Consider the following 25574-nt stretch of genomic DNA (forward strand, 5'->3'; position numbering starts at 1 on the left):
TTAATAAACATGCCACTCTCTGTTACCAGTTCTCATTATGCTGCCATATTTAGCATTTAGCAAAGTTTTTGCATTATGGATGTGGAAATATTAATCATAAGTCTGTCAAGTGAAAAGTTAATTACATTGAAAGAAATGCAGCCTTTCTTGCCCTGTGATGGACTTTTGTTGAGGGTTAGGATGCCAGGAATTAGGAGTGAAATCTGATTTGCCCTGTGCAGACTTTGAATTTATAGACTTTACACTATTCTTATTAGGTTTTCCCACATGACATGGTTCATTAGAAGATGGATAAAGCCCTCAGCTTTGCCTCCCACTCCACTAAGTTACAAGCATCACTGTCAAGCTATAAATCTAGTGTTCAGCTACTGCCAACAGACCTCTTATGGGGTTTGTTCTTGTGCTGTGGATTATACAGAATCGTTTTTTTTATTATTCAGCTACCAGCTGTGCAGCTCCTAAAGAGAAATAAGCAGAAACATATATGCAGAGTAACAAGAGATAGCCCTGCTTTCATAAGCCCATGTTGCACATAGTAGAATTATATTAATGTCATTCTATTGGCAAAAAGATGAATGAGACTTTTTTACAACATAATCACTCCAACATTCTGTAGTTTATAGTTTGCCTCATGGGATTGTTAGAAATGCATTTGCGAGTCATGATATAATGCATTGTAGACATGTGGCCTACCAAAATATTGAGAGACTATTTTTATAAGCATGAAATGAGATATATTTGTTTTGTTTGTGTGAAGGGATATTGACTTATACATTAAGGAAGCTTTGCTCTGATCTCATTAAATGTGAAGTGTGTAATTTTTGTTCTCTATATTAAAATAAAGAACATATCAGTGGAAAGTATTTCAGCCAGGGACTGAAATTCAACATGGGATTTGGGTATTGTGCACAATTTTAATAATTCCTGCAAGTTACACATTGAAAATGAGGGGAATTCCAGCACACTTCTATTCTCTCTTATGCCTCCTACACACTTCACGACTTTCAAAGACATCGGATTGTGGTGCCGTTCATATTAAACAATTGTCTGTCTTGGGATGGAAGTCGTAGTTTTTTCAAATTACAAGAGGAATCGGTGACAGGGTTGAACACATTACAAAATATTTCACTATTGAGGAATCTCCGATGACTTTAAATTTCACAAAAGAGCACACGCGAGAAGTGATACGAGATACGAAAACAAATGCATGATCATACGTTATGCATTTCAGAATATGATGTGTATGTTTTTAATTATATATTTTATTGGTTACAATATGAAAAATTACCTCTTACTGAAAAATCTTCCTATTTGCTTACCTGACTTTCCAAGAGAATTGGTAATTTCTCTCCAACTCTTCTCTTTGTCTACCAGGTTGTGGTACAGTTCTGATGCTAGGGATGCACCGATCCGATATCTAGATGGGTATCGGCTCCTATTCTGACATTTTTAAATGGATCAGTTAACGGTCTGACGATCCTGAGCCAAATCAGATACTGTGTGTTAGTCATGTTTGTTACTGTCAAGCTCAAAAAATGTCAATAATTAAAGTAGTTCATATGACTCATTTTATTCAAAGCCACTTGAAGACGTGCAATAGCTCTGTGAATCACAAAAGGTTGTGTTTTGTAATATATTAAATGCACGTGCAGCTCTAGTGAATGGCGCTGTTCTGTTTGCACACACACCCGTGGCTATTTTTAGCTTTCACGTGGTTTCACACGAACATCATCTCAGATGTAGATGCTCAATAGTTAGGTTCACTTATATACTTTTAGAACAGCACCGGAGGAGCATTTTTTACCAGAATTTGAATAAGCGTAATAAACTACTGTGAACTTGCCTTCAAACAGACACTTACAGGAATTCCTGGAGAGTTTAGAATGTCATAATAAAAGCGTGAGGGTTTAAAAGTTAAAGGTGTCACTGAGAGACTCAGTAGCAGGGCTTATTGAACAGATGATTGGAACAGATGATGTAAACATAGTGAGTAAATCTAGTTGAGCAGAGTGGCAAACAGCAGGTGAGTAATATCCAGACAGGGTATAGACATGATGAACAGATAACTCACAACATGCTTATGATACTAGCAGGCAATAATGAAGACACAGATATGTTTGACATAGTATCTCTGAGACTCCAGACCATTTTACTATCGATGAGATGGTGTGTGTGAAAGCGGGGTATAAATGCAGTCCTTGATTAGCCACTAATGATATACTGGTGCGTGTTATCAGAACTCAAGGGAGTGTGAGCGCTGATGGCAGTGAGGAAGAAAGAGACTCTTATACTATATATTACTAATATAATGTATTATTATTATCATCATTTGTTTACAAATTATAATAATATTTATGTTGAGTGGGTTCCAAAAAATAACTGTGTGAATTAGGGTTAGGCGATGTCCCCTAAATTGGCAGTTGACGATGTTGACAGTAAAACATCACGATGGACGATGATATCGTTGGGGGGGGGATTATATAATTTCATATAATTGTCAAAAATTATATGAAAAATTATAATTTCGTTATATTACTAACCCAAGTAATGACTCGTCGGCACTTTATCAAGAGGTTGCACGACACGTGAAGCATTTTTTTTTTAGCTTTCACTTTAGAAGAGTTGTGCACTATTTATTTTAATATATCTCTTTACATAAATACTATTTTCCACTTAAAAACTATAATTTCGTTATTTTACTCACTGATGAGCAAAAGGTCGAGGCAGAAATGACCATGTACCTGCAGGAAATGGCCATTGATGGGGAAGAGGACCCGCTGACTTGGTGGAAAACGAACGACAAAAGGTTTCCGTTCATGGCAAGATTAGCACGGAAATATCTGTGCATATGTGCTACAAGTACTCCATCAGAGCGGGTCTTCAGCACAGTGGGGTAGTGTAGTTACTCCAATCCGCAGCTTATTAAAACCAGATAAAGTGAATATGTTAGTATTTCTGTCCAGAAACATCGAAATTTAAACATGGTCTATGGTGAAAGATATTAGACTTCTTTACGCATTTTTCGCCATCCGTTGCGGAGCTATTTGATTTTGCATATTATTTTTTAAACGTTCATTTGTGTAGTTCATATGACCACTTTACAATATTTCAATAACATAATTTATTTTGTAGCCTGTGCTGAAGTTAATTGTGCTGCTAATTATAAGTGAAATGTTAATGCCGAGTTTCGGTCTGAGTGTTGTACCCGTTTTCCTGTTCTTTAATTGTTGTTCTTCTATGTTTTAATAAATGTGTGTTATTCATATTCACCTTGTTTCTTTCATTTGATTTGACATTATGGATTTATGGCCAAGGAAATTTTTCTTTAGAAGTATTAACCAGACAAAAGTTATTTGACGTTTGCTGGTCTGGGTTTATCTTAAACTGCCGCTTCAGTGTATACAAGAGCTATGTGACAATGAGCAAGATTTTCTGAGACACTACAACTACTAATAATTAATTAATAAAGGCTATTTTCTTATAGCCTACAACATAAAATATTTTAATCTAAATGTACAGTGTAAGACATGTAAAAAAAAAAAAAGACAAGAAGCTAACAATGTCAAGATCAATATTTGTGTAGCCGGCCTGACACGGTATTTTCACAGACTAACACGTCACGTCTCTGGCATACTACAGTATTTTAAATAGCATATATGCATTAGTTATATTCTCAATTTAATTTACAGAGCAATCCCTGCAAATTTTTAGGTTAACTATAGAAGAGACTAGGATTAGTGAGTCACACTAGCAAGACTCGCAAAAGGGGGCGTGGCATCACGATGGTGGCTCTACATCGTGATGTTGGTCAGCCATCACGATGGACGATGATATCGTCCATCGGCACAACCCTAGTGTGAATGAAAAGTTGACTGATGTCTTACAACCAAATTGAACAAAAGTAAAGATGCAAGTAAAAAAAAAAAAAATGTTGCTGCTACATTATCCAGTATACTATTTAGCAATAAAGATTTTCTTAATAAGCCATACATTTATATTCAAATAATGTGTAGGTAGATGTTTGTGTTTCTTTACATATTAAATAGTAGTCCCAATTAGTTCCACACAATAATGTAATGATTATTCAAAAAAACAACACTGGTATCGGATCGGTATCAGCCAATACTGAGATTTCAGATATCGAAATCGAATCGGAAGAGAAAAAGTGGTATGGTGCATCCCTAGATGACACATCAAATAGGCACTGGTGCTCCTGCCAATGTTCCACAAATTTTTCCTCCATTTCTTCGGCCCTTTCTTCTGAGACTTACATGGCTTACATGAGACTGCAGGTACATCATGACTCTTCCCACTGAAACCTGTGCACCGTTTCATGCTCTCTCATTGGCTGTAGGTCAACGCTGCAGTTGTATTCAGTCAAAACACATTTCACATAGCGCGATTTGGAATAGAAGACAGGTCCAAATATTTAACATTGTAGATATCTCGCTGACATTGGCGACATGTCGGTGCTTCTCTCAGATCATGTCTTTGATAATTCATGCATTGCGTTCGTCACTCACAGACGTGAGCTCTAATTTGCTGACGATTTTGGGCTGAGTGTGAGTGAAAATCGTGCCTAAAATCGTGTAGTGTAAACTCTGCATTAAATGTAACCGTGAATTAGTAAACCAATCACTTCAGTTAAAATTAAATCAATAATCTTGTTTTTGTATCAAACTATAATTCGAGAAGCTGCACGAGTAAATCAGCTCTGTCATGTCATTCTCTACCTCTTTCTCTTTGTACAGCTGTAAGCGGCGCATTGAGTGCTTGTTGAGTTTAGTGTGAGTGCACGGAGTAAACGCTTTGTCGCGAAGTTACTGAACATAAGATGCTACAGATGAACCTTTTAAACCTGTTAATTTGTCATGCAAATGGCATAATACCACATCTCCGTGAACAAGTGACGTGATAAAACTATCGCTTATGTTTATAGGCTAATCATCAAAGTTGTCAACATAGAAATCTATTTTGCCACCTTTCATATCGTGGTGCTCACTTATTAGTCATAATGAAGCACATTTGACAAGATAGACAGATAAAGCAAAAATTATTTGTGTATCTACCAGCTGCATGGTGAAAAGAGACACTTACATACCTGTTACATCTCTCTAGTGTTCCACTTCTATGTGGCCTATACAGGTGTGTTCTGAATCTACAGCACCATGGCAATAATACATTGAAATCTGAATTGAATTGTGAAAGAAATAATCTGGGTGCTGCAAAATAACAGGCCTATACAAATACAACAAATGGATAACACTTCTTTGTGAAAGAAGTAATTCACCCAAATATTATAATTCTTTTATAATTTACTCACGCTTATGCTGTCTTAAACTCGTATGACTTTATTTCTTCTGTGGAACACAAACAGATATTTTGATGGAGAAATTATGTAAATATAGTGCCCTCCATAAGTATTGAGACAGTGGAATTCTTTTCATAATTTTGGCTCTGTAAGCCACCACAATGCATTTGAAATGAAGCAATGAATATGTGATTGAAGTGCAGACTGTCGGCTTTATTTGAAGTTATTTACATCCAAATTGGGTGAACGGCTTAGGATATACAGCATGATTGATACTCAGACCCCCATTTTCAGGTGCTCAAAAGTAATGGGACAATCGACTGAGTAGCTGTTTTATGGCCAAACTGTTCCAAGTTTATTTCATTAATAAAGCTGTTGAAAATTCTGGAGCTGATTCCAAATTGTGGAATTTGCATTTGGAAGCTGTTGTTGTAAACTGTCATAATTAGGTCCAAAGAGCTGTTAATGCAGGTAAAGCTGGTCATCATTGGGCTGAAAAACCCCCCAAAAAAACAAAAACAAAAGAAATCCATCAGAGAGATAGCAGAAATCTTAGGAGTGGCCAAATTAACAATTTAGTACATTCTTAAAAAGAAAGAACACACTGTTGAGCTCAGCAACACCAGAAGGCCCGGACAACCATGGAAGACAACTGCGGTGGAGGATCACAAAATTATTTTCTTGGTGAAGAAAAAACACTTCACAACTTCAAGCCAAGTCAAGAACACAACATGATGTGGGTGTATCATTGTCAAAGTCTGCAATCAAGAGAAGATTTCATGAATGGAAATACAGAGGGTTTCCCACAAGGTGCAAACCACTGGTAAGCCTCAAGAATAGGAAAGTCAGATTAGACTGTCAGAAAAAAGCCTGCCAAGTTCTGGAACACTTTTCATTGGACAGATAAAATGAAGATGAACCTGTTCCAGAATCATGGGAAGAGAAGAGTATTGAAAAGGGAAGGAGTGGCCCCTGATCGAAGCATACCACATCAGCTGTGAAACATGGTGTATTCAGTGTTATTGCATGGGCATGCATGGCTGCCAATGGAACTTGATCACTAAAGGACATTTTGGTGCCGACCAACGTGTTTTGCAATGTAAATGCCATGGACTATACATAATAATGCAATACAGGCTAATTTATAACATATTCAAGTCACCTGAGCTATAAATGTTTGTTCATTATAACTGCTTTTTCTTAAAGAAAAAAAAAGGCCATCATGAACTTAACGTCTAACAACAATAATAATACTACTAATAAAAAAAAATCAGCAATGGGGCAAAAGTAAACTAAACAAATTGTTTGGTTATGTCATATAATTTCTCTTGGCTACTTACCTTGCCTATTTTTCTTGGTTTTTATTTTTACAACTATTTTCATCCTATTTTTCATCGCACAAAAGTCAAATATGTCCAGGTTTCTCTACAACTTGAAATTCACATTAGCCTGGAGTACTTCTCTCCAGCAGACAGCAAAACAATGTTATAATGGAATTCTGAAGTGAGAAACTTCACAGCGGGCAAGCAAGACAAGAATAAGGCTGCTTAAAGAGCAACATGCAGGTTGGACACCCCTATATAGCATAGTGTATGTTGATGATAAAACAACTAGATTTTCTGAACTGGAGTAATATATATTTAGCCATTAACGATATTTTGAGATAAATTGTGATAAAATAACTTCCGCGTCTATAAAGCACTAACCGGAAGTGACGATGGGCGAGGGAGTCTGGTCAAGTTCAAGCTCAGGTTACAATGGATGCGAATGAAGAAACCGAGTTCTCCGGTGTGGACGAACATGCCTATGATGGCCCACAGGCCTATAATTATGAGCAAATTAAGAGTTAAAATTATTAAAAGTAAGACTTACTCTGTTAAGTCCTCGTTTCGTTGCACAGAATGTCTGCTAACGTTAGCACTTTGTCCTCCAGTCCAGCCCGCGCCAAAATCCGGTGTACACTTTGACGGTGGACTTGATTCCATCGAGTGCACCGAGGGAACAGCATCAGTAATCAGCCTCACGTGGTCCTTACTCCGAAATCCCATCCGAGACTCCAACAAATCTCCAGGTCGATAATTCTCCGGAGTGAAATGTGCGCCACAAGCGACCGAGTGTGTGGTAACAGACGCGGCAGTGAAGTCTGCTCTCTTCACCTGCACAAAACGCACTCAAGACCGAAAAGCCTTGTTTTTTCTAGAAGGAAAATGATGGACACGATGTCCTGACAGGCTGGAATTCGTGCAACCAGCACAAACACAATAATTTACCATTATGGCTTCTCTAAAACTTTCTGTCTCTCACTACTGCTCTAACTACATCAACACCCACAATGAGAGCTGACCGCGAGCTCTTTTGTTTGCCTCGCCCTACGTCATATGACGCGTTGATAGCGGGAAAGGCATATTCCAGAACCTAGCACATTTTCATCAAAATCTCTACATCAAATGAGATTTCATTAGTAATTTCTACATATGTGTTTTTAAAAGACCTCTGCAGACAATATAAAGTATTAATTCAGTTATAAATTCAACCTGCATGTTGCTCTTTAAGTTATTATGCTGGATAGTCGTGGATAAGGACTTCACAAGCTTTGGGAAAGTTTAAACCTCCATGGCATAAAGCACGATTATCAATGCATGGCATCACACTACACTTGTGGAATCAATAAAAGTGGTTGTTTACACATCATGCTTATATTTTCACTGGATGTTGTCTCTGACAATGTTTGAATTTGTCGGACAGTAGGATATTTTAACGGTCAAAACTTTTAATTACCGGCTAACGGAAACCCTAGTTTCCACTAGTTTTTGTTGTTATGACTGCTGACAAAGCAGCAGGATGAATGCTGAAGTGTTCAGGGCATCTGCTAAGATTCAAAGATTCAGCCAAATTCTGCAAAACTGAAAGGACTGCGCTTCACAGTATTGATGGACTGTGACCCAAAACATACTATGAAAGCAATCAAAAAGCTTTTCAAGGCAATGAAGTGGAATATTCTTCAATAGCTATGTCAGTCACCCAACCTCAACCCAATTGAACATGCAGTTCACTTGCTGAAGACAAAACTGAAAGCAGAAAGACCCACTTACAAGCAGGATCATAAGACTGCAGTATCGGCCTGGCAAAGCATCACTAGGAAGGAAACCCAGAATTTGATGATGTCTATGGGTTCCTGACTTCAGACAATCATTCACTGCAAAGGATTTTTAACCAATTATTAAGAATATTTAATTTTATTTATGATTATGTTAGTTATGTTACTTTTGAGCACCTGAAAATGGAGTCGGTGTATAAAACGTGCTGTAATTCCTAAACCGTTCACCCCATTTGGATGTAAATAAAGTTAAAGCTGTCAGTCTGCTCTTCAATCACACATTATATATACTCAACCAAAATTTTGAAAAGTATCTCACTCTCCCAAAAGTTAGATCACTGTATATCCTAACAATGCAAGTCTATAGGGTTCAGCACTTCCAAGCTCCAATAAGGAAAAAAATGCAGCATAAATTTAATCCACAAGACTTCATTGTTTTAACCTGTGTCTTCTAAAGCGTTACGATCAGTTTGGTGTGAGAACAGACCCAAATGGAACTCTGCCATCTTCAGATTTTAAGCTCGATTGCACTTCCTCACGCTTGTCACATGTGCAAAGCTGTATTTGTTTTCCAATACAATTCATTTCTTTCTTTTTAAAAGTTTAGTTATAAAAAAATCACTTAAGTGTACCTTTTAAGGCACAGATTAATACTGTTATAATAGACAGTCTTTTTCACATATCTCAGCAAACATTGTGTTATAAAAAATTGAGAAAGGTCTGCAGTGTTCATGATTAACTGTTAACAGATGTATAGATTGGATGTCCCTGTTAGCAGGTGATCATTTCCCATGCCATCCACTGAAATCTCTTGCAGGACAGAGGGACAAACTTGTTACCTGTACGCCCAGGGCTGAGTGGCTAGTAGCAGAGCTCTCTAAATTGGAGACCTTGCTCTGATGACTTTTAAATGGAGTGATTTATTCTGTTTGTCATTACCGCAGCACCTGTTTTCCGTTTGCCTATTATTCATGCCATACTCTGAGAATTTCAAAGTGGACTTCATGTTGTTTGACTAGATGCAGAACCGGTCTAGCTGATGACAGTGCAATAATTTTTTGTCTGCTTTGCTTTTTTGTCATATAAATACACTTACTGGCAAAACAGTGCCTTTGGGATTTAATGTGAAGTGACACAACATATGGATTTTTTATTTTTTAAAGATAAATTAAAAAACATTTTTTAATTAAAACAATTTCAATTAATTTGTATAGAAACATTTATAAGCAAAACAATTTGTAGATGTCCTAACTAAAAGCCATATTACAAAGGAGTAGTTAACTCAGAAATGATAATTTTTAATTATTAAATGAGACTGTTACAATATCTGGAACACTAAACCTAAAATTGAAATGAGTTATTCGAAATGAAGTTACTCTTAACAATTTCTGATTACCTGTGATAGCAGGATTTCTACAACAAGAAATCATTCAGCTTTTCACAAATTGCTTTCAGGCATCAATCAGAAAAAAAAATACATGCATGGGTCAATTCCATTATCCTGCAACCCGCTGGTACTCCATTTCCATGGGAACTGCTAAATTGGTTTAGAAGTTGGCCACACTTTGTTCACCTGCACACAAGCAATTACATTTCTCTTAAGGCCTACCTAAGCCTGATATCACTGACATTCAAACCCAACATCCTGCCTATAGGAGACCACAGTGTGTCTCTGTCATGTTCATTTCTCAGTTTATTCCTCAATATTGATGCAGTTTTTTCTATACCAACTGTAAGTGCAATGACCCACTTAACCCAAATACAAAAAGTCAAGGGCTTCAAAAGAGCAGTGGATGTGACATGACCTAAATGAAGTGATTTTTCCATGCAATCATAAGTTATTATGATAATCTCACTACCAATGCTGCCAAAATGAACATTTGTAATCATTGTCTCACCCTTTTGTTGTGCCAAACCAGTAGCCTTTCTTTCTTCAGTGAAACACATTTACATTTACATTTATTCATTTGGCAGACGCTTTTATCCAAAGCGACTTACAAAAGAGGAAGAACATCAGCGAATCATCTTAGGGAGACAGTGGTACAAAAAGTGCCATATTACAAAGTTTCACTATCATCATAATAGTATACAAAACAGATTTAAGTGCAACAAGAAATGTAAATATTTATTTATTTTTTTTATTTTTTATTTTTTTTATTGACCGGTTAAGTGCTTTTGGAAAAGATGTGTTTTTAGCCGTTTTTTGAAGATAGAGAGTGAGTTAGCTTCCCGGATCGAGTTGGGAAGGTCATTCCACCACCGTGGTATGATGAAACTGAAAGTCCGGGAAAGTGTTTTGGTGCCTCTTTGTTTTGGTACGACAAGGCGACGTTCCTTAGCCGACCGCAGGCTTCTGGTGGGAACGTAGCTCTGCATAAATGTTTTTAGGTATGCTGGAGCAGACCCAGTGACTGTTTTATATGCCAGCATCAGGGCCTTGAATTTAAAACGTGCATGAACTGGCAGCCAGTGGAGAGAGACAAAGAGTGGTGTAACATGTGCTCTCTTAGGTTCATTAAAGACCAGACGTGCTGCTGCATTCTGGATCATTTGGAGAGGTCTAATAGCACATGCAGGAAGGCCTGCAATGAGAGCGTTACAGTAGTCCAGTCTAGTTATGACAAGGGACTGAACGAGCAGTTGTGTGGCATGTACAGAGAGGAAGGGTCTTATCTTCCTGATATTGTAGAGTGTAAATCTACAAGATCTTGCAGTTTTTGAAATGTGGTCTGTGAAATTTAGCTCATCATCAATGGTTACCCCTAGATTTCTGACCGTTTTGGAAGGCGAAACTGTAGTTGGACCCAGCTGCACGGTGATTTTGTGTTCAACAGCCGGGTTGGCTGGAAAGACAAGGAGTTCGGTCTTGGCAGGGTTGAGCTGAAGGTGGTGTTCCTTCATCCAGGCCGAGATGTCTGCCAGACAGGCAGCGATTCGAACAGTCACTGTGGTGTCGTTGGGCTGGAAAGACAAGTAGAGTTGCGTGTCATCAGCGTAGCAGTGGTAAGAGAAACCATGTGACTGGATGATGGGTCCCAGTGATGTTGTGTATATGGAGAAGAGAAGTGGCCCAAGCACTGATCCCTGAGGTACCCCAGTAAGTAACTTGTGTGGCTTGGATACTTCCCCTCTCCATGCTACCTCAAAGGAACTTTCTGAGAGATAAGAGTTGAACCAGTCATGCACAGTTCCAGTGATACCCAGTTTAGAGAGGGTGGAGAGTAGGATCTGATGGTTGACTGTGTCAAAGGCAGCAGAAAGGTCCAGCAAAATCAGAACGGATGATCTCGATTCAGCTCTCGCCTGTCTCAGCGACTTCGATGACAGACAGCAGGGCAGTCTCAGTGGAGTGTCCACTTTTGAAGCCCGACTGATTGTCATCCAGCAGCTTGTTCTGTGAGAGATAGGCGGAGATCTGATTGAAAACTGCCCTTTCAAGTGTTTTTGCCATGAATGGGATGAGAGAGACTGGTCTGTAGTGTTCTATCTGTGTGGGATTAAGTGCAGGTTTTTTCAGCAGTGGGGTTACTCGAGCCTGCTTAAATGTAGTGGGAAAAGTGCCTGCAAGAAGGGATGTGTTAATTATGTGTGTAAGTGCCGGTAGGATGGACGGAGAGATGGCCTGGAGAAGGTGTGATGGAATGGGGTCAAGGGAACAGGTTGTGGGGTGGTTGGAGAGGAGGAGTTTAGAGACCTCAGTGTCAGTTAAAGGAGAGAACATAGGGAAAGAAGAGTTGCATACAGGAGCCAGGTGTTTGACAGGGTGTGGTGCTGTGAATGTATTGCTGATTGTATGGCTGTAACCTTATCAGTAAAAAATGTGGCGAATATATCTGCTGTCAATGATGTGTCAGGTGGGGGAGGGGGAGGGCAGAGAAGTGTGTTAAATGTTCTAAACAAGCTACGAGTGTCTGTGGTGCTGTTGATCTTGGTCTGGTAATATGAAGTTTTTGCAGTTTTAAAGTTATTTGAAAAAGTTGCGAGCAGAAGCTGATATTTACCTAGATCAGCTGGATCTTTAGATTTCCGCCATCTCCTCTCAGCTGCCCTGAGATCAGTCTGATGTTCACGAAGGACATCAGACAGCCAGGGGCTGGGTGGTGTAGTCCGTGCTGGTCTAGAGGAGAGAGGACAGATGTTGTCTAGACAGGTTGTTAAAGTAGAGCTAAGTGTGTCTGTGGCAGTGTTCACATCAAGCATGGAAAATACATTTATTGTGGGAAGAGAGGCAGAGACATCAGTGGAAAGGAGAGAGGGTGATAGGGAACGGAGGTTACGGCGAATGGAAACCAAAGGTGGGGTCGGTTTTACAATGGATGGGAGAATCATGTTGAATTGAACAAAGTAGTGATCAGAAACATGTAAAGGTGTAACAAGAATATTAGAGGTGGCACAGTTACGTGTAAAAATGAGGTCCAGCTGGTTGCCCGACCTGTGAGTTGCTGTGGTGTGTAGTCTTTCCAAGTCAAATGAGGCCAGAAGAGTATTCAGTTCAATGGCCTGGGGTTTGTCCTGGTGTATGTTGAAATCACCAAGAACCACAAGTGGCCTGCCATCCTCTGGCAAGGAGGACAGCAGGACATCCAATTCCTCAAGAAAGCTTGTCAGCTGACCTGGGGGGGCGATAGATGACAACAACATCTAAAAACGTATCCATGTCTCTGTCAGTGCCAGGATGCTGAGGGTGGACTGCGTGGCGAAAGCTGGAATGAAGGCAGCTTTGTTCACAGCAGACTGGCAGTTCCAGAGTCCCACTGAGAACGAGAGTGGAGCAGGTGTTGATGTGCAAAGCGGCCGTAGGTTGTGTGGGTTGCGTTTTGTCTTGCATCTGTATCTTGTGAACGGTCTACAACAGATAACAGGGATGTGCTTGAAGGCATGTGTTATTAGTGAACTAGACATGATAGTATGTATATATAAGTAAAATAATAAAAGAGATAGAATAGAAAAATACTTAAGTGCTTTGGTGAGTGGAGCCTTGTCAGTGTCCTTGCTCGGTGGACTCGCACAGGTAGACTCGCTGGTCTTTACCCAAGTAGGTCTTCACATGAGGGCCACCACTTCCGCTGCCGCTTCCGCGTCAGCATTAAGTCCAATAAATAACCACTTTTACGAGCCGTTCAGTGGAAAAAAGCAGCCACGCCTTAATGCTACTTATCACAACAAAGCTAGTCACGTGGTCACCGAAACCGAAACTCAGGGTTGCTTGCGGGAACAAACGCAACTTCTGTACAGCGCAAATAAATTATGCTGCACTTAGCAATAAATAATACTCTGAAACCAGTGAAGCACTGTTTGCAGACACTAAAACGACGATAGTTTTACACACACACAGGATAACCAACCCGAAGTCTAAGCAAATCTAGCAACGAATCCTACGTGACAAGTTTAAACAAGTCTAACAATTCTATCAGCGACTACTATGGGACAAGTCAACACAAATATAGCGCGCACACACACCAAACACACGTCTAAGCGAAACACAAAAGGAGATGTTTGGCAGAATTTTAGCCTTAGTCACTTTTAATGCATCATTTATTCAGATAATGAGAGTGAATATAATGAAGGCTAACAAATGTTTTTGCGTTCTTCTAACAAAAAATTCTGTTTCCTTTTTGGCTCTTTTCTGGAACTCATGTCTCAAAATAATTGGTTAATGATGGAATATGAGTTTGATAACCAGTGAGTATATTTTTGTAGAGGCATAGCCTGAGTAGATTTTATTTTGTTACTGATAATAGACATATTGACCTACTTTCTGCTTGTGAAAAATTCATTGAACCGCTGCATGTTTGTCTTGTATGATCTTCAGTGTCTTGTGTGCAGCTCTGGCCTACAAAGCCTAGCCACAGTTAACAATTTAACATTAACTTGGTAATTCAACGTAGCTGTTAATGATTCATGCCTAGGTGTTAATGGCACTATCTATGGTCTTATTTGCTGCTCATTAAAAATCACAACAAGGCATATCTTAACATAATGCTCAAATAAATTACTCCCTATACAGTTTAGTTTGCACATTTTTATTAAATTGATTCATTTTGGACGATGCAGTAATTATTTTTGTGTTATGGCCAGTAACATAAAAAACACTGCTTTGAAATAATACTGTATGTATTTTCGAGTTTTGCATAATTAAAAAAAAAAATAAAGCTTTCTATATTTTATTCATGCTGCGAGTAATTGCACAATAAAACATTATTTTGTACATGTAATATAAGATCAATGTAAAATGGATAACAAATAAAAAATATTTATTTGGAATAATAAAAAAAAAGGCTTCCAATATTTGAGGCAGATGCGGATCATTTAAAACAAAAATAATTTGGCTGTAACCAATATGGTCACCAATAAATTGAGCATTTCTTTACATTTGAAAACTAAATGATACATTATTTTTGATAAATCCAGTGTGACAGGCTCTGTATATGCAGCTTATTTTATAAATCTGAATTTATGTCTGCCCAGACAGACTGTCAACCAGTCATTTTATTGTCCAGGTGCTGTATACAGACTTTTGTTTTTTTTTATGCCCTAATTTTGCAGGAGTTCACAAGTTCACGTGCTTCTCTATTATAGATGGAAGTTCACCTTGGCTTTTTTTTTTTTAGATCATTGTCAGCTGGAACACTTACATCCTTGGAGAAATTCCCAACTGTTTCAAGCAATTTTAACTGCTGTTAAGCTGCAGGGTGTTGGAAGACATCCAGAAGCTTAATCTTATCGTTGCCATGATTTAAAGTGAGAGGTGCAGTTGGAGTTGATATTTGATCTATCTAAGCAATGTGGTTGTTTGCTCATGAATTTTAGCTTGAGAAGGACTTGGTTCATCTGTCATATGTGTGTGTGTGTGGAGGTAGTATCTGCCTTTATGCCCACATTGCACACAAAAATGTCAAGCACTGGCTAAAGTTTCTATTCAAATATTTAATTACATGATTTTTCATAAGTACTTGCAGATTTTGAAAGTGCTGAAATGTTACTATACTTCTTGTAGAAATGCATTTATTTCCTTCTTAGAAAAGAAAACCGTATGTAACAATTATTTTATTAACATTTTCCAAACAAAGCAGTCTACAGTATAAATGTTTTTTTACTGTATACCAGTAGTACCAAATATTTTTTTTAAAACTTTGGCACCCCTTTTATAGTGTGTTTTTCCAGCATGGAAAAATAAATACATAAATATATTAATAATAACAAATTAAATTAAAACAAGGTAGTTTTCATGTTTTTCTGCCAGTAATAAAATAAATAGAGCTGTTGAAAAAAAATGTCTCAAAAGAATCCGAATCGATTCTGAGGTCAGTTTAAATCATGGCAGGGCAGTGGTGCGTGCCAAAGACAGATGTAGAAACAAAGAGGCGAGCTAAGTGCATACGCTAAAGTCAAGTGCACAAACACGACTGTTTGCAGACCAGCTGCATCAAACACATGATAATTTGTGCCCGAATGAAACTACAATCCAGACATTCTTTCACAAACCCTCACACATAGCAACGGGAGAGTTTATTCGTGATAAGAAGCCAACAAACAACACGAAAGACGAGCTAGCATCCATAATTGCACTGATTTGCACACAACGGGGGAAAACACTGAAGAAAATAATGGCGAGGCAGCGGTTCGGGAGATATTGGTGATGTTTTCATTTTAATTTTTTTTTTTCTAATAAAAATAATAATATAATCAGTTGAAGTAATAGTATTCAGTGTGTTTTGATGGAGAACCAATATTTTATTTGTGCTTTTAAGAGATCTTTTAAAAGGTTCTAAAGAAAGAAACTGAGATTTATTTAATCTTGTGGATGTTTCCTGTTTTGTTCACAGCTCATACTGAATGTAAAAGGCCAGTTTATGAAATGTGCTGATTTTTAAAACTGCTGTTAAATAAAAAGCTGAAAGGGAAAAAAATAGAGTAAAAAAGAAAGATATTGAAGGACAAGATGCATCATGATGCATCGAGAATCGTTTTATAATCGAATCATTACCCTTTGAATTGTAATCGAACCGTGAGGCCAGTGAAGATTCACACCTCTAAACATAAAGTAATAAAATAGAAAACCGTGTCAACAGTGCTTTTGGTTTTTCAATAACAACAGCCGATAAACAAAAAAATAATTATACATTAAAAATACAATATATTGCAAAGTAAAAAATATCATTACTCTGTGATTTAAATATACATTAATACTGATTTGATGCACTCAGAAGTCAAACACTTTTTCTTGTCAATGTTGGTGTTTGATTCAAATTAAAGATAGACCTATACAGACGGCAGCAGGTTTATTTGTCTGCATTTACAAATTGCACATATTTGATATATACGATTTTTGTCCAGTCTGCTTAGACTCACGTAATTCATTAACGGGTGTTACATTAATATTGCAACGAGATGGCACGCATTTTTGTCCCGTCTGCTTACAATGTTTCAATATTACATTACTGTGCTAACATTAGTATTGTGTCAAGAAGGGACATTTTACCAAGAAGTGCATTTGACTGTTCACATGCACAGCTGCATTCACTACGAAATGCGAGTGCTCTAAACAGCACATGCAGAAATACAGTGCGCATGTGAAAACCTGAAATCAGCCGGATGTATTCAAACAGTGTGCAGGTATTGCTGATACTTTTAACATCTGGCTATTAAAATATTGAATTAAGAAGAGATTCCACATTACCCCTAGCCAGTCGTGGTGGCACCCAGTTTGGGATCCACTGCTGTATACTGCATTAAATGTTTAAAGTGTAAGTGGGAGGTTGACTAATTAAAAGAACAAGTCCCCATTCTTATTAAAGAAATATAATCTAATAAATATATAGTCTGCATGTGCTGCAAGCTTCAAGGTTAATAAACGCTCTGCTTTCTGTCATTCATTACATACACAGAGTGCTAGATACTCATGAGGTTTTCAGTGTAGGAGTGGCTGGCTTCACACATTCCCTTTGAAGCGCGCAGCACTTGCAGACTTATAATTATTGAATAACATCTTACAAAAAATTAGGGATGCACTGAAATTTCGGCCACCGAAAATGACATTTTTTGGCCGAAAGAGAAAAAAGGCCAAAAATATGAGCCGATATATTTGCCTCCCTGCCCCTCAGTGCTCAGGTTTCACTCTCGATCAATCTAATCATAATCGGGTCGCTACCAAGCAAAGGCTGATGTCAGCGGTGTGGATATACTATATAATATCAATAAGCAGTACCGCCACAACTTATACGCATACTACGCAGTCTGCGTTGGACACCGACTCCCTAGGAGGGCACCATCTTTACCTAGGAGGGCACCAGAAAGTCCACCGTGTGCCCTTCCTCGCACGTTATACGTTATTCAAGGACCCGAAAGCAGTTACAGAACACTGTCGATTGTTTCACGCTCATATTGCGAACGCCAGATTCCTCTTGACAACTGACTCACAAAGATCGCTTTCCATTGTTTGCGTGGATTGCACGCAGGTATTTATCTACCCAAGCACCAGCACAGAGAGAGAGAGAGAGAGACTATTCAGTGCACCATCTCATGTTCTTGAGTTGCCAAAAAGCTGAGCAACTTTTGTTCTTGAAGAGAAACCTGACACTTTTACTTAAATAGAAAGCAGTCCAATTTGCTATGTGTATATCAATTACATTAAAATTTGTTTAGCCCTGCAAAACTTTGTTCTTCACTTGAGGCTACATCTGTCGTTTACAGTTGAGTTTGGTTTTAATTCAATTACTGCTGTTTTGCGCAATAATTTTATATTAAAGTGAAAATATGTTTACATAAACAGAATAGAGGCCCTCTGCTGTTCTGTATTCTGCCTATTGTTATCATTAAAATGACTGTGTAGCATATTTAAACTTTTTGTATTTGCAAGATGCTATCATAGAACAGCTAAGTTAATTACTTGACTGCTGTTTTGCATAGCATTAGCTTTTTCTAGAACGTTACATTTATTGGATAAATGGTCAAAGAAAAATCTGTTAAATTGATTGTTAAAGAACTGAATAAAGAATAATATATTTTCTGTCCAATTTTGGTATGTTACTGTAAAGGTATTCAATGGAAAGGAGGAGGTGAGAACCGGCTTTTCAATATAAATAATAGTTTAATGATAAACTTAAAAGAAGACACAAACACACACATGACGGACATGTCCGTAAACAATCTCTCTCTGCCGCACGGTCCCCTGCAGTTAGCCTTTAACCCTCACGGAGGCATAATTATCCTAATACGGGAACGGGTGCGTAGGATCACGACCCGGCACCGCCCTCCGCCCTGCCACATTCCTCCCTCGTTCTCTCAGGCTGTGGAGCCCCCGGCCTGACGTACACCCTCTTTCCCTGGGGAAGGGCGCGCCTTCTGCGCCGTCTGCCGGCAGGTCATCCCCATCTACCTGGGCGAGGGAGGGGACAAGGGGAGGGAAACAGAAATAGTTAAAATGGGGGGTACTTCCTTTAACAGGGTAGTACCCCCCAAAACTGTAAAATTTAAAAGAGGGAAAAGGTGAGAGAGAGATGAAAAAAAAAACTCTTACTCGCCAGTTCTCCGATACGCAGCAGCTTGTTACTCGGCCACTCCTCCACCCTCTATCGGACGACAGCCGCGCCTCTCTGGGCGGATCCGAGGCAGTCCTCCAGCCCCTGGCGGACGGAACACCCCGCTGCGTTCTCCGGGAACAGAAGGGGTCTCCCCCGCCCCTGGCAGCGGTTATCTCGCTCCCGGTGGTCACCAGTGAGCCCCTCCCCGCTCGCGGTCAGCGGTCTTAAACCCTGCCACGTTTCAGCGGCCGGTAGGCGACTCCTGCGCCCCTGGCAGCGGCCCTGACCGCTCCAGGCGGTCGGCTAGGAGCCCCTTCTCCCCTCGCGGTCGGCGGCCATTGTCCTCGTTCAGGTGGCTGGGCTCCTCGTCCCCCGGCAGATGGCCGCGGCTGCTCCGTTGGGGTGGCCGGTAGTGGCGAGAACTCTACTACGGCGTATCCCTCCTCCTTCCCGGGCTTCAGCACCAGTGTAAAGGTATTCAATGGAAAGGAGGAGGTGAGAACCGGCTTTTCAATATAAATAATAGTTTAATGATAAACTTAAAAGAAGACACAAACACACATATGACGGACATGTCCGTAAACAATCTCTCTCTGCCGCACGGTCCCCTGCAGTCAGCCTTTAATCCTCACGGAGGCATAATTAGCCTAATACGGGACCGGGTGCATAGGATCACGACCCGGCCCCGCCCTCCGCCCTGCCACAGTTACTTTCAATAAAAGTGTGATAATTTTAATGATTTGTAGTTTTTCAATTCAGATTCACTAAATTCATGGAATTAATTAAAAAGTTTAATATTAATACAATTATATTTAAGAAAAAAAAAAACTATTTTAAAATAGGTATTAAAAAAAGTCATTTTTGGTTTCGGCCCAGAATTTTCATTTCTGTGCATCACTACAAGCCTTTTGTGGTTTAATCTTCACAATAAAACATATCGCGATTTTTATTTTTTTTTTATTTTTTTTATTCATTGTGCATTCATACATATATTTTATCCCAAATTTGTCAAATTCGGTGACTTTTCATCTTTTACAGATAATTCAGTTTTTATGACTGTATTTAATACGTGTTTTCGTACGTGAAATCACATGGCGCTAGGGTTGAGCTTATTGTTGAAGCCACCATATTTGATTTACAGAGTTTATTAATTATATAATTTTGATTTGAGAGTCAATGAGGATTTAAATTTCAGTCTCTTCATCTTTCAGAGCGATCATATTGATACAGAAGACTTTGAATATAGTGCATGTGTCCTGTTCAGTTGGTGTTTAAGGTCATTAAAAGTTCAATTCTATTTAATGCGGTATATTTACATTTATGCATTTGGCAGACACTTTTATCCAAAGCGACTTACAGTGCATTTATAACAGGGACAATTCCCCCGGAGCAAACTGGAGTTAAGTGCCTTGCTCAAGGACACAATGGTGATGGCTGTGGGGATCGAACCAGCGACCTTCTGATTAACAGTTATGTGTTTTAGCCCACTACGCCACAACCACTCCTGTCGCAATACAATTGAGATGGCGATGCATTAGATTAAACAGATGATATTCAAAATATTTAATAAGGGAGACAGGTATGTATTACTGACCATTAGATGCTAGATCATTGTATTTTTTTTAATCACATTCTTTCTGATAATATCAGGAATGACATATTTCTTTCTTGTCAATGGTGTTTAATACTGCTTGAAAAAAGGTAAATTCTTGGTGCATTATTGGCTGTTAACAGGTCATGATGGAGCATTAGTGGAGCACTCTTGGAGCATAAGAAAACAATGACACTCTGATTTAAAAAATAAATAAAAATAATGCTCCTCGCTGTTGGCAAAGTCATGCCACCATGCTCATATCTGGTCCTGTCACTTTTACTGTCAATTATTTTTATTGTATTTTTTTTATCTTGACATACTTGCGAGCAAAATTTACATGCGTTGTATGTCAAATAAACCCTGTGAAGACTTTTTTTTTTTTTTTATTCCTTGTGTTCCTTGAAAGAAAGTCATAGGGGTTTAAATAATGACGGTTTTCAAATTTGGGTGAACTTTTTTAATAACAAATGTCAAAAGTACATCTATGCTAAACTCTTAAAGGCTGCATTGTATACTAAAGGCCTTTTCAATTAAATCTGACACTTATAATTGTTGCTACTGTTTTACAAACAGGAGACGCACAAGTATCTGCATTGTAAATAAATAAAATCAAGGAATCTCAATGATGATTGACATGTCACATCTACACTATAGAATTAAGTATTCATTTTTGAATGTTTTGACATTGGTGGAATATGTTGAATAAAAGGCCATTTTCCACTGAAGATATAATTTTTTCGTCTCCCAAGATGTGGCTGCCACAACCCCCCTCTTTATGAATAGAAATCCTTTTTAAAAAGAGTGGGTTGTAGCCACTCAGAGACTGAATCTGAAAGCAGGAAACCCATAGAGGCCAGTGTGGGAGCAGCTCAATGGATTTTCCAACTCTCTTCCCTCTCCGCTCCTCCCCTTTATCCTTACACTGGAATACCTCTTGTTCTGTAGTGGATTCCCTGCTCAATCTGCAGGTCTCCTTGGCAAAGCTGTGTTTACTGGGGTAGAGGGGGAAAAAGGGAATGGATGATTGACAACTGCCTCTCATTTTGCTGTGTGCTTCATTCTATTGTGCCACAGAGACTTCCCCTCAGTCTTATCACAAAGGCGGCAGCTCTAAGAAAAAACTCGCCTGGGCCATTGCTAATGATGGTACCTTTTTATGAACGGGTTTTCATTCAGCCTGTTTCTCCTAACGGTTTCAAAATTGAGCAAAGCAAGTCACTACTTGCATGTCATGCTTGAGAAATACAAAAACAAGAGCAATGATTTTGAAAACCATGAAAACTAGCAATATGTTAATGCACGCACATGCATGTAAAACAATTCTGATGTCCATGAGTTTGTTTTTCACAACCCAACCCTTACAAAAACACAGCATGGTAGTACCATCATGGAAAATGTACCATAGTATTTACATGCAAATCCAAAATACTTAATTACCATGGTACAAAAAAAACATGTTGCTTTTGTATTAGTGAAATTAACTTAAAATAGTGAAAGTTTCTTTTTTTTCTTGGTTAGATTGACTATAATTCACAAATGTATTCTGTTGCACAATAATGGCTAGAATGGTATAAATCTTCTGTTTGTTGTCTGTCAGTTATCATCCCTAGTGTTTGGATTGATGCCATTTTCACAGTGCAATAATGAGAGCCATGTTGAAAATACCTTTGATGAATGCAGTGAGAACCAAATGATCTGTAGGTCTCACGTCAAACACATTGTGCGTAATACATTACATGTTTGAGATAAAAATCTGCTTTCTTTTAAGCGTTAAAATATGTTATGCAAAGTATGTTCTGTTGATGATTTTGAAAATCTCAAACTGATTTCAGTTCTCCCAAATAAAGAAACATAGCCTGTCTTAACAGATATCAGCAGTGTCAGGCTTTTTGCAGTGAAGCCAGACATTTTTTCAATGTAGTCATTTACAAAATCAAGATTATAAGAAAAATGATCCATGAAAGTTTGTAGTAATATAATGTGCCATTTAAGCTGGTACATTGTTGGTGAGCCCTGATGTCAAAGCAAAAAAAAAAAAAAAAAAAAAAGGTAAATCACTTTTGGTGTTCATGTGACAAGAATAACTATTTGATTGTTGTAGTGACAGTGGGATGATGCACTCTGAAATGTGACTTTAGAGTGCACAAGAGCCGTTAACGTAAATGGACAGTTTCCAGAGCAGACCAGACTTTGTGTTCAGCTGAGTTTGTTAATTTCTAACTGTTGTAAAGCAGCACAATGGGTAAATGTCATCTGATACCATCCCTGAACCATGGTACAACTACAATTTTGTTAGGGTGCTTTAGTTTCCCCATATAGCTAAGCTGTTTTTTTTTAAAGGGGTCATATAATGCCATTTTTGTACAAGTTAATACGAATCTTTAGGGTCTAAATGAAAACTTTTGTAATATACTTTTATTAAAAATTCTCATTAGTATTTTAAGAAAACACTAATTTTACCTGCTCAAAAACAGCTCTGTTTTCAGCACGCCGTTTCAGAGCATATGACTTTAAATGATAATGAGCTTTGGTCACCCCGCCCCTCCGTACTGGAGTTATTCGCTGTATAACTGTTTTTTTGACATTACTTCTTAATCAGTAACATACAAGTAAACCAGGTGTAACTTAGTGTTACCATGTTAACTGTAACACCTGCGTACACAGTTTTTAATAACACAATAACCAATAACGCGTTATTCATTATAAACGTGGGATTATGAATTATATTGAGAACGTCGTAACGTTATGGAAAACATGCCGTAATGTACCCTGAGTGTAAACATTAGCCACATTCATTGTGAAGCGTGCAAGCGATTTGCAAAGATTAATATAAAGGTTAATAAAACGTTACACTTACTTCTTCTGGAGGTGCAGAGGGAATATAAATAGTTGGTACCGAATCTTTTTTCAGCAGCAGCTTCTTAGCAAAACCAGCTTTATACTGACCCTCGTTTATAAAGCAGTCTGGTGAAAAATGATTCACGCAAACATGAACGCATTAACGTTGCTCGTGGGGAATATTCCCATCATAAACAAAACTCAGCCACTGCGTCTTCAGCGGTTCAGTTTTAGGAACATCAAAATGACTGCTGTGTTCGTTATTACACCGAAGAACAGAACACCACAATCGCTTAGGCGCCATTCTGCTCCAGTGTATCAACAATGATGACGGACTATGATTGACAGCTCGCTCACGAGCGAGGGCGGGTCTGTGTTGAAACACTGCTGTCAATCAACAATCCTGGGAGGGGCGTCCGACCGTGTGACGTCACACGGCCGAACGGCTCGATTTGAGGCAGGGGAAAATATATAAGGAGATTAAAACAAAAACACTGGATGGATTTTTATCATAATAGGATGGTTGTGTACAGGCACAGCCAACACACATTTCAGTACAATCAACTTGAAAAAGTGCATGTACCATTATATGACCCCTTTAAGCTTTTCTAAGCTGACCATATACATTTTCCTAATGTCTGAAGTTTTGTTTTCCACATATCTTCATAGGATTTCCGTCATGTGTGTTTGATGATAGATTTACCTGTGTCTTGAGTATTTGCATGTATATAAGCATGTCTTCTTGTTTCTGTCCTTCTGACCATGTTTAATTGCACCCCCCCCCACCACATCTGCAACATTTTCCCGCTGCACAATTTCATTAATACAAACTTTTCTAACCATTTCACAGCTGAAATCCACTTATCAGTGTCTCTCATAAGGAAATTCAGACTGATGGGACTTTTCAGGGCTGAAATTTATTATCCTTAATATTGCTAAATGAGAATAGCCAGAAATGAATAGCAGCAGGGCTGACCCAGGAATTGCACCGTGTCTGAGATCATTCATTTCCATTCTTGTCTCGCTCAGCCGTCCTGGTGCCCTAAGCCTGAGGATTTTCTAGACTGTGTGATTGTGTTCTTACAGACATTTACTTCTCCATCACCAACCACACATCACACCAGCCTCCATCCCAGCCGGCCTGTCACGTCTGCAGTCTCGCACACAGTCCAAAGCTCACAGCACTGTTGCTGGGGTAAGAGGAAGATTACCATTCACATGTAGTAGTAACGAACTGTTAAGGTGCTTGTTTTGGAGTAGTGGTCGACAGATGTGGGACTTTTAATGAACGACACCAATATCTAGACAGCAGGGGAGCTGACATTACTGATATGATACAATAAATACAAAAGGGCTTGGAATCCCCAACCACCTCACGATATGTATCTCTATACATATCTTATGAATCGATTCAGTATAGCACGATACATCAAAATATAATTATTGGATTGGGATTGTAACGGTGCCAAGAGTGTGTAAGAGGAATAGTGAATAATGCGGATTCAGACTGCAATGAGAAGCACCGGCTAAGTGCAAATAGCTATAGATGATATATCGGTATAGGATCTAAAGTAACAATAAAATATCGTAAGAAAATATATGTCACAATACATTGATTTGATTGTATTTGCACAGCCATAATATAAACTGTAACAATACCAAATGAGAATTACACAAAATACTCAACAATTATATTACACAATATGTAATCAATTCACTAAAAATATTTTAAATACAGAAAATGTGTTATTGGTTGACAAGGCTGTTTTTAGGTGCGATAACCACATGTCGATGATCTTAAATTGTCAAAATATTGCCTAATTAATTGGTCTGGACAATATATCAGTCAATCAGGAGTTTGGAGTGGGTTGTTTTTCTATTTACGATGTTTGTGGTAACAAAAGATAAGACAAATGAAATATACAATACACATGAATTGTTTTTTGAAAATGTATTTGAGTAAAAATACATAGCATGACAGAGTAACAATTCAAATGCATGAACAAGTGGTAGTGTTCTGCTATGAGCAAAGTTATGCTATATTATAATACAGAAGTGATTCAAAGGGTTCATAATAGGACCTTAAGGGTGCTTTCACACTTGGTTTGATTGCTTGGACTGAACCAGAGTTAATTTCCTCCCCCTCCCATTGCCTGCGCTGGTCTCCGTTCAAATGATATTATGTTTACGAACATCAACGTGAGTACAAGT

General features: G+C 38.5%; 2 protein-coding genes across 2 annotated transcripts in view; one reads left to right on the top strand and one right to left on the bottom strand.

Annotated features, from left to right (window-relative positions):
* Positions 1–25574, top strand: part of hs2st1b (heparan sulfate 2-O-sulfotransferase 1b) — a 164744-nt gene that overhangs the window by 11804 nt on the left and 127366 nt on the right. The gene's annotated exons all lie outside the window — the stretch shown is intronic.
* Positions 11997–13487, bottom strand: LOC127646931 (uncharacterized). Its single transcript, XM_052130915.1, has 2 exons — positions 13363–13487; positions 11997–13254 (listed from the first exon to the last, which is right to left on the bottom strand). Exon 2 carries the CDS (start codon positions 13047–13049, stop codon positions 12114–12116), a length of 936 nt encoding a protein of 311 aa, XP_051986875.1. The 5' UTR covers positions 13050–13254; positions 13363–13487; the 3' UTR covers positions 11997–12113.

This window comes from Xyrauchen texanus, chromosome 7, assembly GCF_025860055.1.
Source record: "Xyrauchen texanus isolate HMW12.3.18 chromosome 7, RBS_HiC_50CHRs, whole genome shotgun sequence".
NCBI lineage: Eukaryota > Metazoa > Chordata > Actinopteri > Cypriniformes > Catostomidae > Xyrauchen > Xyrauchen texanus.

Bases quoted from the DNA above. Each gene is read 5' to 3' on its own strand.
- LOC127646931 (XM_052130915.1), bottom strand. From the start codon at position 13,049: ATGTTGTTGTCATCTATCGCCCCCCCAGGTCAGCTGACAAGCTTTCTT.